Here is a 15,768-nt window from a genome sequence, read left to right on the forward strand (position 1 = left end):
TGAATGAATGAATAAATAAATAAATAAATAAATAAATAAAACATATAAAAAAGAACAAGCACATTTACTCTTTATCATGAAAATAAACCAAATATTTGACCCTGGCCCACAAAACTAGTCAAAAATACATTGTATAGGATATTGTATATTGCAAAATCATTATAATATTAAATAAAGAACATGTTCCAAGGAGATATTTTTTAAATGTCCCACTGTATATATATTAAAACTAGTTATTAGTTAGTAATACATTTTACGTTATTAATAATAAGCATTGCTAGGAACTTAATTTAGACAACTTTTCATTTAGACAAAAGATTATTCTTTCAAATTCCATATATTTAAATAGTATGGAAGTGTATTCATTCAGTTTTCAGTTGATGTTTGAATTTTATTTAAAACAAATGACACTTATGACTAGTTCTGTAGTCCAGAGTCATGGATTAAAATATTGCAACCTGCCTACTTTGTAACTGCATAAATTCTGTCACTAAAACTAAAGACTGAAAAATAAGCATTGCTTAAAATAAGTGGCCATGGCAACACTTCCAGAGAAACACCCAGTGATGGAGCCTTCTTTAAAAAAACAAAACACAGTGGATAAATGATTGCAACAGTTATAAATCTCTGGGCGTTCCAATATCAAATACTGGAGATATCACATTGTCAATCAAAGCAATTTTACAAGAAAAATCACATTCCATTCACACAGAATAATATTTTATGGCATTCACTCTTGTTTTTGTTGCTTCTGAAACGTCACAGTGCATACGTGGGCACAGATTTTTCAGATGGCATCAAAATGTAATAGATTTGCCCGATAACCACACAGGACAAGCTGATGATTGGACCAATTTACATTCAAAGTGACAAGCCTATCAGCAGACAACCCAGAAAGACAAACTGATAAGTAGACAGAGAATTTGAGGATGTCATTCAACTTTTGATCTAGACAAACTCAGCCAAGGAGAATGCATAAAGCTGGGAAACAAGATAAATATTCCATGCCATGAGCCGTTATCAGCACTTTGTTTAATTTTTTAACAACCGTTCCTTTAAAAAGATAAGTTCTTGCCTTGAAGAAATTCTAAAGTGTGAATTAAGAAAAAGTCCTAGCAGGCAACTATCCCTGGAGACAAACTACACTCACCTGCCACTTTATTAGGTACACCTGTCCAACTGTTCGTTAACAAAAATTTCTAATCAGCCAATCACATGGCAGAAACTCAATGCATTTAGGCATGTGGACATGGTCAAGAAGATCTGCTTCAGTTCAAACCGAGCACCAGAATGGGGAAGAAAGGTGATTTACTTGACTTTGTACTGAGACAGGCTGGTCTGAGTATTTCAGAAACTGCTGCGATTTTCATGCACAACAAATCGCTAGGGTTTACAGAGAATGGTCCGAAAAAGAAAAAAATATGCAGTGAGCGCCAGTTAAGTGGCCACAAATGCCTTGTTGATGCCAGAGGTCAGAGGAGAATGGCCAGACTGGTTTAAGCTGATAGAAAGTCAACAGTAACTCAAATAACCACTCGTTTCAACCAAGGTAACCTAGTGGTGGATGGGCTACAGCAGCACAAGACCACACTGTGTACCACTCCTGTTGGCTAACAACAGGAAAAAGAGGCTACAATTCACACAGGCTCACCAAAATTGGACAACAGAAGAGTAAAAAAATGTTGCCTAGTCTGATGAGTTATGTTTTCTGTTGTGACATTCGGATGGTAGGGTCAGAATTTGGCATCAACAACATGAACGCATAAATTCATCCAGCCTTATATCAAAACTTCAGGCCGATGGTGGTGTAATGGTGTGGGGGATATTTTCTTGGCACACTTTGGGCCCATTAGAACCAATTGAGCAGATTCTACTCGAGTATTGTTGCTGACCATGTCCATCTCTTTATGACCACAGTGTACCCATCTTCAGATGGCCACTTCCACAACATGACAATGAGCTCACTGTACTCCACTGTCACCAATCCTAATCCAATATACACATTTGGAATGTGGTGAAACGGGGGATTTGCATCATGAATGTGCAGCCAACGAATCTGCACCAACTGCATGATATTATCATGACAATATGATCCAAAATCTCTAAGGAATATTTCCAGTACCTTGTTCATTCTATGTCACTAAGGATGAAGGCAGTCCTGAAGGCAAAAGCGGGTCCAACCAGCTACTAGTAAATTGTACCTAATAAAGTGGCCAGTGAGTGTATATCACATATAAAAAAATAAATAAACATAATTAATTCTGTATTATTGCTTTCTGTTACATAGCAGTACATGAATGTGTTGAAAATGTTCTACACTGTAATTTTTCAAATAACAGAATGCAAAAACAAGCAAATGAAGGTATTACTTCAGTAGTAGATTTAGATTAGCATTGGATTTTTTGTACTGTAAAACTATCTTCATAATGTTGTTCATATGGCAGTTCTGTATATTTCTTTATAAACATTGAATTAAGTTGTTAGTGGTGTATGGTTTCATATCTTGTAATCTGGTTTAGAAACAAAGATACAAACTGATCTCTATCAGGCATAATGGAGATGGATTCAGAAGATTCAAGTGCATGTCCTCAGGTTAAATTTCAACTTCATTCTGATGTAATCTTCACATATAGAAAGCTGTTTAGGGTAATGTTTTGTCTTTAGACTAAAATAATGATGAGGTAACGTTACAGGTAATCTGCACACAGCTGGATGTTGGCAGGCTCTTTGTTTGTTCCAAAACCAATAAAAAATGAATGACCATTTGACGGTAAGACCTGCTTTGGTATCATACTTCAGAGGGTCTATTTTTCAACTGACATATGCATCTTCAGAAATAAGCTCTTTTAATATTCAGCCGTCTAGGGCTGTGTTATGAATGCGCAGGCTTTTGCTGAGAGCGCCAGACAAGAAAATAAATGTGCAAGACACAAATGAACAAAACAGATACTATCTTTATCTTCACGTGAATTTTTTTGAGGACCTCAGATCAGCAAAAGCATGTCAAGTCCGGACACAAATAGGGATGTTGCAAAGTTACCATGCACTATTCCACACAATTCAGTCCTGTTGTCCCAACACAAATCAATTAAGTTAATAACAAATTTAAGTCAATGGATCATAAAACAATCGAGTCGTGCCAAAAATTCTTAAAAATTGAGTTGTTTCAGCTTATTTTTAGTAAGTAGTATAAAAAGTAAAGTAATAGCATAATAGTGATAGTGAGTGTAATAGCAAACAAACCATCTAATCAAAATAAATGGATACAATCAAAATAATCTGACAAATTTAAGTATATTGAACACAAAACAAAAATCTTTTTAAAATTCTTGTTGTTTCAGCTCAGTTTTCATAAGTAGTATGAAAAGTAAAGTAATAGCATGATAGAGATAGTGAGTGTTACAGTTAACAGACTGAATAAATGCAAATTCAATTCTAAATAAATAGATATAATCAAAATAAAGTGTATTTTTTCTATTATATATAATGAAAGTGATTTAACAATGTTTTTTGTTAATCTGATCTTTCTTGCTTGTGTTTAACTGAAGAAATTCATAGAGATTTAAAAGTACTGTAATTACGGCCGAATGATCAACATCATTAGATAAACCATTCCTTTAACTAAGAAAATCAGGTCTTATTCACCAGGAAGTGACATCATTTTTGGCACCACAGCAGCAGCCTAAACATCTCACCCCAAATTGCCTCTAATGTAAGCGACCTCTCATTTACTCAGTGAACAATGGCGAACTCTAGCTCTTTATTTCCATTCTTTTAGAAAATATGTTCATGCTCTTGCCACTCTATAAATAATCAATCTATCAATCAATGCTTCAGAACACTTTTTACTTTTAGCCTTATATAGAAATCCATCTTTAAATACAACCCAAAAATATTCCCTTTTAGCTGATACAGATTTCTAAAGATACACAAACCAGGAGTGAACCACATAACACGGGATCATTATGAGATTGGCTTTTCCATAAATGAACAAAAGCAAATGCCTATAATGAAAACCTGAGCTGAAAACATTTCATATTACTCAATATTTTTAAAGCATGTGCACAGCGTTCTTTGCTAGTTTACTGGGTGTAGTGTCATTATTTTTGCACCTGTAACCTGCACCTTGTGCCAGTTCAATTTGAAACTGAAAGCAGCTGCGAGCGCTTAAAAAGGACAGAACAAAACTAGCCCAGGAATGCTGAAGAACACAAAAAGACTATTTGTGTTCATTTGTGCATTATCTGCATACACTTCTCCCTTCATGCCTCCTTTCAGTTGAGCAAACAGTAACCTCATAAAAGACTCAATCATGAAAGCAATACATTCTTTTGGCTTCATTTTAGCCCAGGATCATATTTCTTAGTTATCAGAAGATTTGTAGTTGTTAGACAAACTGCTGCAGTTGAGGGTAACAGCTATGCCAAAGTTCACAGATATTAAACATACAGCAGTATATTTTTCTGTAACATTCACAGAACGATCATGGAGATTCTGATCACCTGATCACAATGTCCAGAACAAATCTTGTGTCCTCACCAAGGCTGCACTTATGAATTTAGTAAAACAGTAATATTGTAAAGTGCTATTACAGCTTCAAATATTTGTTTTTATCAATTTAAATGTAACATTCCTGCACAACATAAATGAAACAAATAAAGGAATTTACACTTGGCCATTTTATGGACAAATAGCTCACCGATCAGAAAAAACACACAAAGTGATCAGGTGTAAACAGCCCATTAAAGGCGTGGTCCACTACAATATTATATTTGAAACTTTAGTTGATGTGTAATGTAGCTGTGTGACAATAAACAATATCTCTGAATGTAATACCATCAACAATGCAAAGGGATACACTGGCTTTCACAGAGATAGCTTAGTAAAGCCTACAGCAAAAGAAGTTTGGGGACTACAAAAAATACATCCGGGCTAGTTTGGCACAGTTAACAATTTAGTTACAAATTCATATTTATCCATTTACCCTGCATTCTACAAATCTCAAATAACAAACTTGCAAAAGATATGTGAATGTTTCATGATGCTGTGTTCATACCAGATGCAGAACGCGCAAATAAATTGCGCTATTTGCACCTAAAAAGACACATGAACATTTTGAGTTCTCTCACTTCATTCGCGCTTTGAGTTAACTTCACAATAGATGTGGATTCGCGTCATGGGCACAGCTTCTGTCTGCCTGGTGACTCTAGATTCATTCGTGTCTTTGCATTGACAAAAATTACTCCTGCTTGACACTCCTGCTTGACACTTCTTCCGCGTCTGGTGTGAACACAGCATAAAACTTACACATGCTTATTCTGAATATATGTGAAAGACACTTGTCAGATTTTATTTTAAAGAGCAGGTGTGAGGTTCAGTTGTGTTCTTTTCATTTTCTGTCTGATTAAAGCTCAAACTGATACGGCTAACAGTTACTCTGACTGACAGTATTTAGAGGCATGACCCTTTTCCTGGTGACGTAAAGCCTAACTGCGAATTACAGCACTTTTTGTTAGCCAACCAATCAGAGCCTCTTGAGGGCAGTCTTTTTCTAGAAACTATGAAATATGACAGTCGTTCTGATGTAAGCCAAGTAGCTGTATATAATTAAAGTAATTTATTATTAAAAAATAACGTGATTTTCTACAAATGAAGCATGAGCAAACAATGCTTTGCATCTTATAAATACAACCAAGACCAAAAAATACACTCTAGACCACCCATTTAAAGCTGACTTTTCAGCATTATAATGCCAGTCTTTATGGTTTTTCTCTTAAAATTTGGATTATTCTTATAGTTTGCTTAACAAAATTATCTATTAACAAACAACAAAAATTGTTTGTTGCTTGTGCTATGTACGTATAGGCATTACACAAAGTAACAAACAGGTACTACCCCAAAATATACCCCTGAACCTCACCTTAACCCATGTAGTCTACCTTATATTACCCAGGAATTTCTTAGATTTGCTCACTGTAAGTACACAATAGATGCACATGCTGCTAAATAAAGGGCAACCCAAAAAATAGTTTATTTGAATGGCTGGAGTCTGATGTATGACAGATAAAAATAATGATGTTGTCATCTGCAGTTCTTGCAGCTTTAGCGTTTTAGCAGGACAGGGAGAAAAAAAAATACGCTGAGCTAAAAGTATCTGAATGAAGCACGTTTGGCTCTAGATAAAAAAAAAATATTAGTGGATATAGTGCCAATAGATTATTACCATAAATAACCCTGGGTGCTTGTGACTCACTGCTCACTTCAAACTGCAGGAAACTAAAATAATGCTAAAAAAAAGGTGTCATTACGTTTGATTTGATTCAAACCAGTGGCCACTACATTGTTTGCGCTACATTCATTCTTCCATGGCGGGGCGCCACACCAAAATGCTTCCCTCCACAGCTACATTACAGCTTCCCATTCAAAACACTCAGTCATTGTTGTTGTTGTTTTTAATAGCGGGTTATAATCGCACTAAAACGTAATAAAAAGTAAGTGAATTATAACAGCTAAAACTTTTCTTTAACTGTATAGTGCTGTGCGTTATTTGTTAAACCCTTTGAGATTCTGTGCTGACTGACAGGGGCGTGATGCGTGAGGCCAGCAAACACAAAGTAGCTTTCAGTTAAGATGAACAGTTTCCATAATTCTACTTTATGTATATATAAAGGTCTGTGGTTCTGCATATAATGACTTCATCATGCTGGAGTTTACAGCCATTTCACTTCAGGACACATTAATTCCACTCTGTAGGTCTATTGGAGAAATACATATTTATTCCTTGAAAATCTATTAAACGTTGGAGACATACTCACTACATAAACGCACTAAATCGCATTTCAGCAGCTTTTATTTGAGAGCGCACAAGAAGATCTGTGTTTCAGCAGTGTATATTTGAGGAGGCGTGCACGAGCAGAGGAAATCGGTGGGCAAGCACACTCGTATTGCACGTAAATGCAATCTCGGCTTATAATACTGCGCTTAAGACATTTCTCTATTTGTCATTGAAATAACGCCATAGGTAGTTGGTAGATTTGTGTAAAAGGTCTGCCGCCACAGCTGGAAAAAAATCCTAGAGGAAACACTGCACTATTTGAAAACCTCTGGAATACTTTAAATGTTTCTGATAAACTGGAGTCATACAAGCATAACTCTTGTGTTTTACAGTAAACAGAACATAATGAGTTAGTCTTTCATGTTGCAAAAATTAAAATAAAAAATTATGAACAAACCGTGACGATACAGCAGGTGTAAGGAGCTGCACAGGCCAGTGGACCAGGAGCAGAGCAGTTATGATACATGTTAACCTCCCAGTCCTGGTACTCGGTTCCTCCACAACATTTGAACTGAAAAAAACAAGATACACAAATTACCATTGAAAATATTGTTGCACAGTTTCAGAGGAAGACCATGCTAATGCTGCTTGTTTCCCTACCTGCCTGCGCAAACGTAGATGTACAAGTCTACTGGAAGAATATTTGCACAATGTACTTTTACATAATTTGGGTAACATGCAACGGGTTGAATTTATTACCAAGCCATGTGCTAAACTGCACCTAGTTTGACAGGGCATGAAGCATGAGAGATGAAATGAATAATCCAAGCTGCTTTGTATTCATTTATCGAGCCAAAAGCTTTCAGAGGACGAGCATGAATAAATATTAGACTTCTGTCTTCCTTCACTGAATGGCACAATTCATATTCCAGCCCCTTAGCTCATTTTGGGGGCTGTGAATAACATTTGAGGGTAATTACTTAAGCAACTGGTTGATACAAAAGAAACATATCTCATGGTTTTGTATTGCAAGTATTATATGACAATCAGCTTAAGGAAAACAAGAGCATATTTGTTTGAGAACAAATGCAGAAGGTAGATAAATAAGAAACGCAGCATGATGGTCACTCAACAAATAAATGAAGGATGATCAGGACGCCTCTGGGAATGAAGCCACTCTTCACAACAGCAGCCTGACAGAAAACACTGACTGGGTTCCGATTCACGGCTTCCTGCACAGTAGTCGCTCCCTACAACACTGGGAAGGGGACATCAGTGGAAATTGTCATCACTTGAAAAGGCTAGCTTATTTGGAATGCATTTCAATCAGTGTCCCAATCATACATTGACTTTTGAAGATTGGCTTTTTTCCAGTAGTTCCAGTATTTTGTGCACTGATAAATAACCGATCAAGCTAACTATTCAACTTTCAGGTGCAATCATAGGTATCTATTAAAACTCAATATGAGTCTAATTTGATTGGACTTTTAGGCTATATGTAAAGAAAAAGTGTCTTTTGAACAAATACAGTGTCTATTGGTAGGCTAGTTCTGCCAGTTTCAGATTTCCGACTGTACGATCATGCATTCACACAATGTTTGAAGCATTATACAAAAGAAATTAGGGGTCTTATTTATTATTATTATTATTAATATTATTATTAATATTATTATTATTATTATTATTATTATTATTATTATTATAAATGTTATTCATTATTTAGGATAAATGTAAATGCTTTTTTCAAGATTTTTTGGTATTTTTGCCTTTATTTGCCAGGACAGTATGATGGAAATGTATTAGTTAAACACATTAATTGAAGAGGAAAGGTGTCAAACCTAACCTTAAAATTTTAACCTTGATTCCAATATAGTCAAATATAGACAACGAGCCTCATGTTCAATCATCTTAAGGCCCAATCCCAATTCTATTTTTGTACCCCTACCCCTTCCCCGTCCCCTTGGCCCTTAAAACGGAGTGTGAAGGGGAAGGGCTTCAAAATTTACACCTAAGAAATGGGAAAGCACTACAGCACTTGCACACATCATCATATATCATCGTGATCTCTTGCTTCATTTGAGATCAGACGATAATGTGGCTATAATATCGTAACTATACTGTGCATTTACACAGTGTTCATATTCATTTATGAAAACACACCAAAAACAACATTAACATTATAGCAAACACTGTAAAAAGCTCATTCCCAGCCACTAGACATTACTGACAGGGTATTCGAGTGTCATCGAGAGTCAGAATGTTGTGGGACTGCTGTACAGGAGTTATTATTATTGATTATAGATTGAGAAATTGAGTTGTTTTTATTTTAGCATTTTTTTTAAAAGATGACGGTAAAACAAAGGCAAATCAAATTAAACTCATGGCAGTCCGATATGGCTGTATATCAGCACTGGTGGGAGAGTTGCCTGAGTGCTGAGTGCCTTAGTGTCCAACCAGGGAATATATACAGCCATATCGCACTGCTAAGAGTGCAATATTACATTTATACAACGGTCTGATAATCATGTATATAAAAAAGAAAATCTAAAGAGAGTCTTAAAACCCTTTTGTATTTCTTTTGTACTTTCTTCCGCCATTCCTTCAAATCTGCAGCTGGTGTCAGAACAGCAGAAGCCGTTGCTTAAAAATGTCAAAACATCACATTGTAGTTAGTATTTGAATGACTCTCTAGCGTGATGTCTAAAGTGATGACAAAACAGGTTATTTTGCTCACATTTTAAGATTATAAGGCTGATCAACATGAAATGCCATCAGTCTACAGAGATTTTCCAGTATTTCTGTTGCAATCGGGAGATCAGAATAATTAACCCCCAAAAAAAGCCAAAGCAGCACAAACAATACCAGATTATTGTTGTATTTGCCATTAGAAAAAACGCTAAACACATGCAGACTTTTCATCTTTCTTGCTTTTTACTAAACTAATCTGCAGTAACAAAAACAGGAGACTCATACAGTAAAAATAAACAGATGGCCAACCAAAGAGAACTCAGGGTTAAACAAAGAGTGGCCAACATAAAATACACACAATGCTGATATGAGAGTCCCATCTCACACTCAATACACTATATGGAAGTTAAGCACTACAACATGCAAAAGAGAGAGATCGACTCAGAATGTCACTTGCCTGTTAAAATAATGATTTCATTAGCTATAGTTAGAAATTACGAGTTTTTCTCCTCTAAATTCGCATTATCCGATCTCTGTTGCCATCTTGTGGATGGACAACGTCAACCATCTTTGCTTTGCTCAATGACAGGCTAATGGCTGCTGACACGCTGTATCTCTGAAATTATAAATATTTGAAATAGGAAGTGTCCTTTTAAATAATCGAAACAACTTCATTCTCACCTAAAAAAGCCTCAACAGTACATTATGTTGACCAACGGGTGCAATATCAGTCAATCTGTAGTGAGTTTATTGATCTGCTGTCACTCTATGTAGGGGAGGAGTAATACAGAAGAGTGAAGAAGCTTTACAAGCTCTGATATTGCAAAATATAACACAAGCTATCAGCCAATCAGATTCAAGAACCAGACAGAATTGTTACTGGTTGCTGTTAGTTAACATTACTTATATAAATGTTTTAATCATTTAAAATAGAATCTGATCACCTATTCTTTTATATATTTGATTAAGTGCTGGTCATAATGAGCATGTCGTTTCATTTTTACAGAAATAGACGTTACAACTATTTATCTATTTCATCTTTATTTTGACATTTTCTTCCACAAAGGTTATTTGAAAAATTAAAGTAGACAGCCCGGACGGGGTGCAAAATGATCAGTAGATGTCTTTTTCTCTCAAAAGTTGTAAATTGATATTTCACTGTAGGCTTGCCCCCATCCTGTTTTACTGCCTTCAGAATGAGCACATACACCCCCAATGCTTTAAAATCTCACAAATATCCTGTGAAGCTCAAATAAATAGCCGCAGTGTCATGGTGAGTTTATTGGCTTACTTGTTTAAAAGCAGCGTGTGCACAAACACACAAAAAAATTGAATGCTAAAAAAGAGAACAAAAAATAATCATTCAAACAACAGTGAAAGACTGGCACTGAAGGTGGTTTAAAGAGAAAATAATCCCTTCAACAATGGAACAGAAACAGAACGTGCTAAAGCTTTTCCATTCGACCACCACCGGGTGAGAAATGATTACTAGAAACTGACTGGTCTTGCAGGCACAGTTCTAGTTTGCTTCAAAGTCCAACAGGAGCTTGTTGATAAAAATGAAAATTGCTGTAATATTTCTGCACTTAATTGAGCACTGCTTAAACAGTGTGCTGTAATTACTCGTACTACACAGGTGCATGCAGAATCTCATTCTCATGCGCTTCAGTGCAGCTTGGAGACACTAGGTTCACAGAGTGAGTTGCCAATGAAATGTCTGTGTATTGAAATGTTTCACAAACATGCCTGCTGGGTGCCTAACAAATAAATCACAAGCCGTATGACTCTTCCTACAGCGCCTACATCCTCAACACCAGAGGAACTTTTTAAGCATCACTGTATTGTCAGTGCTGGAATAGACTATTCAATGAGGGTCTTTATGTCATTCACTTAACTTAATAAATACCCAAAGGCATTATAAACCTAAAAGTTTTTCTAAGCAAATGGGTGGTTTTTAGTGCGCTATAAAGTTGAAGACAAAATTATTAGCCCTCCAGGAAAATTGTCATTTTATTTTTGCCAATAGTTTAACAGAGACTGGAAACGTTTCACATCATCTAATAGTGCAATTTGAAGACTTGGGACAATTAAGTTAACCAGCTAAGCAACTGTACAACGGTGATTTGTTTAGTAATCAGTCAAAAAACTATTTCTTAAGGTTGCTAATAATATTGACTATAAAGGCACCAAGAAATTAAAACTAATCATATGACTTTGTTAGCTCATATTGCCAGTTTTGTGGTGGACAGTTTATCTGTGCATGTCATTAAGAAAAAATAATAGTTTTTATTATTTAAAATTATCAGATTACGTGATTTTTAGGTAATGGGCATGGCTAACATACTTACGACGCTGGTTCAACTATCAGTTTTGACAACAAACATAAATGGTGAGCAGGAGGAGTCTATTAGGTTGTATTAACTCTCCTACAACCCTTTTCCTGTTCTTATTGAATGAAATGCCTACTTTACTACATTCAATCAGCCTGCAGTAGAATAAACAGGCCACGCCCACTATTTCCTTAATTAAAATTCCGTTTCTCTTGGAACTGTATCACAATACGGAAGAAAAAAAAAAAAAACGTTACAGCTTCCAGCTCATTGGAACTTTAACATTAATATTAATATTTGTTAATTTAGTTTCAATCCAGTCAAACTAAAAACATGGTATATGCAGGAGTCCTAAAGGTAATTTCAATACCTTTTTAAGACTTATAAAAAATAAGAAATATTTTAAGACCTCATCACCACTTCAAGTTCTAATTAGTATCTAACCTTTACCTTAATAAACAGTTGTTAATAAGCAGTTGTGGATAAATAAATCAATGGAACACAACCATGTAACAGAACTCAGAAGAAACCAAGTCTAACAAAAATAAATGACACGGTTGTTTACAGCAACAGGCTTCAGCCACTGTTTTAACTCTTACATTTTCCCATTTTGCTGTCTGTTTCACTCTGTTTTCGCTACATGTTGAGAGCATCACATCACCTTCCCGCGTTTGTCGCAAGTTACACGACATCACCTGGACACTCGAACAAATCATATAGATCGAGCACACTGTTGTTAATATTAGAAGGAAAACAAATATATTTATGCTTTTTCGGATTCAAACACTTTGGACAATGGTTGAACAAAATTTAAGACCTTGTAAAAATGTGATTAAGACTTTAATACCTTTTAAGGGCCTTCCTTTTCTCAAAACTGATTTATTAAATTTTACTTGATAAATCAGTACAACTACAAGTATTTTTAGGACACTGTGGACACCCTGAAAAAAATACTTTAAAAAATAGGAAAAATATACCAGTGTCTTGTAAAATAACTCGTAAAATATTCATTCAACAGTCATCATGGCAAAGACAAGAGTTATTAGTTATTAGAAATTAGTTATCAAAACTCTTATGTTTAGAAAGGTTGAAAAAAAGAAGTGTTAAACAGCACTAAAGAAAATGCTTCAAAGAATCAAATTTCACAGGTAGGCTACTCATTTTGTCTTCAACTGCATATGTGAATGCATTCCAGTATTGTTATTGTACAATTTTTTATTGTCATTAAAATTAGCCCCATATGGTTACTGGTCTTTGTTTATTTAATCTATGGCATGAAGGGACATTGCCGTAGAAATTGTCAAAACATTAGAGTTGGATTTTAAACAAAATATACATAAATAAAAGTTTACAGATTTTGCATTTAGAAATCAAAAATTTATCTATATGACGAATTAAACACATTTTTTTAAATCAGTGTCTGCATATTTTACAAGAAAATCTTGAACTTAGATTTCACTTAATAAAATCTAACAAAATATATGACAAACTTCAAAAATAACAGCATAGTATCATTTATTACAAAAAATAAAAATAAAATAAAAATGTAGCCCTTTATTCGATTACTTAATTTGTTAATTGGTTATGTTAAAAATTAAATGTTTTTTTGTTTTCAGAAGATGGATTGAATTAATCCAGAAAAAAATTATGAACAAATAAAAAAAGAATACAGAGAAAATATTTCATTTAGCCTCACTTAACTTCTGTGAAAAATATGTAGACAGATCAAAATCACAAATGCCTTCAGAATAATCTTCAAAGCACAGCATATCAATTCTGCAACTTTTATGTGCACCCTGATAGAAATCTCTTACCGTTTTCTGAACAAAGTCCATGATGTTTTTGAAATCAAGGTCATCATAGTAATTCACCATGCCTTTACGGATGTTTTTGTTGAGAATGTCCACTGTCTGTTAGACAAAGGGATGTCAGTATTATTACAGGTAGATTTTTTTGCAAAACATCATATGCACAATTTCATAAGATGGGATTTGAAGCTTTTATTCCTTTTGATCTGCCTTTTTGAAAAAGCTGCAATGTCTAAGCAATGGTACAATTAGGTTCTCAAGAAATATTATTAAAATGAAGCTCACAATGATGATGCTAATTATGCTCTGGCATCAAAATTATTTTGTTAATGATTGCTGAAGTGTCAAGAAGCCAAACAAATTGCCACTTCCAGCAGACGACTAGACACAGCCTCATTTCATCACAAAACAGTCTTGACCCAAATCATATAACACCGCTCACCCAATTATCCTTTTTACATTAGCATGGATCACACATTAACCAACTGACATCACAAAGAAACTGACAACAATTATTCTTGCATTTCACAGCTAATAATTATAAATCACTGAGATTACGGTGTAAATGTATTTGAAACAATCAAACAAAAGGATGAAGTTTATAAAGTTAAATTAAAATTAAATAAAAGAAGTACAATGATTGTACCTGGTTCTTAAAAATCAGAGCAACAATCCCACCGACGAGCTCCAAAACGAGACAGAGAGCCAGCATGTAAAGAAACTGCAAGACAAGAGTAAACAGTGGTTCTCAAGTGAAACAGACATATTAATGAAACACAACAGTCACACACCTCCATTTCTGCCCTACATGGGCAGCGAGCCCATCTATGTGTGTGTATGTGTGTGTGTGCGTGTGTGTGTGTGTGTATAGCACTCGCTGACATTTTCACAAAGGCAGACGAACCACTGAATACAAATAGCTCATAATATGATTCAATTCCTATCATCTTGTTTTCTTGCTAGTGTGCGGTTTTGGAAGGCACGTCAACAGAGATTGGAAAACAAGAAGTTTTCTCCACGAGACAAACTTTTCACTTTCTGTTTGAAACAGGATGTACTTTTAGTGATTTTCTCAGCCATACTGAATAGTATAGCAAGTGTCTGATACACTTTAACAGACATCTGCACCAGACACTTTCTAAAAAAAACCACTCTATATCTATTTGAAAACATTGTGCATTTCTGAGTGTGTCTCACACAGGTGAGTGGGCTTGACAAACCATCCGTGAAACACTATCTCTCCATATGCACTGGACACTTCCCTTAAACTCCACCATACAAGGACTCAATAAGGAAAATCATGTTTACTTATGAATATACCACTCATGATGCACTACTTGTTTTCATCAACCTTAAATACCTCTTTTGCACAATATCTTCCACAATATTGTTATGTCTTGTAAAAGTATTTGTATAGTCTGGCTTAGGTTATGTGTTTTCTTATTTATAGTAGGGCTGGGCGATTTGGCCAAAAAATCTAAATCTCGATTAGTTGAACATTTTAACTTGATTATGATTAATGAACAATTATTTCATTGATTTATTTTTTTGTCCTCATAGTTCACTGATAGATTTGGTACAGTAAATGTGCTCACGAATTGCAAGTGAGAGATTTTTGAATAAAGGGTGCATTACTTGATTTTAAAATAATTGAAGGAAACACACACTATCTACTATCTCTGATTACAAAGCTGAACAACTGAAATTAACCACACATTGCTAAATAGCTTACAAAAAACCTCTTGTATATCATGTAAATAATATTTTAAACAGTGCATTTCTTGCATCTTCTGTAAACAAAAATTGTAATGCAAGTAATAATTTTAATATAATGGATAATATGCCATCTCAAGGCACCTCTGAAGCAGCTTCCAAGCAAAGCAAGGCTCAAGAATGGGTCCATGGTCCTGCTTGACCAAAGATTAGATATGGCTGCAAAGTGGACGTGGAAGTATAAACCAGCCTCAGCCTAACAAAACAAAGTCATGTGACTCCACGTGCAATAGGAAAAGTAACTGATAAAACTGTCCTGGAAAAATTTTTGAAAAATTAAAAAGTCTGAATCTCGATTTTCGATCGCCAAGCCCAAATTTATAGTATTTGTATAGTTAGATTACCACTCTGGTATATTAGTTATGTATAGATTTTACATAGCTCTTATGTCCAG

At 35.0% G+C, this 15,768-nt stretch overlaps 1 protein-coding gene across 1 annotated transcript in view; it reads right to left on the minus strand.

Moving 5' to 3' along the window:
• Positions 1–15,768, minus strand: part of tspan15 (tetraspanin 15) — a 35,182-nt gene that overhangs the window by 8,002 nt on the left and 11,412 nt on the right. The window contains 3 exon segments of the mRNA NM_001017773.1: positions 7,233–7,346; positions 13,608–13,703; positions 14,248–14,322. Coding sequence (NP_001017773.1) covers positions 7,233–7,346; positions 13,608–13,703; positions 14,248–14,322 — 285 coding nt within the window.

This window comes from Danio rerio, chromosome 13 (assembly GCF_049306965.1).
Source record: "Danio rerio strain Tuebingen ecotype United States chromosome 13, GRCz12tu, whole genome shotgun sequence".
In the NCBI taxonomy this organism is placed as follows: domain Eukaryota; kingdom Metazoa; phylum Chordata; class Actinopteri; order Cypriniformes; family Danionidae; genus Danio; species Danio rerio.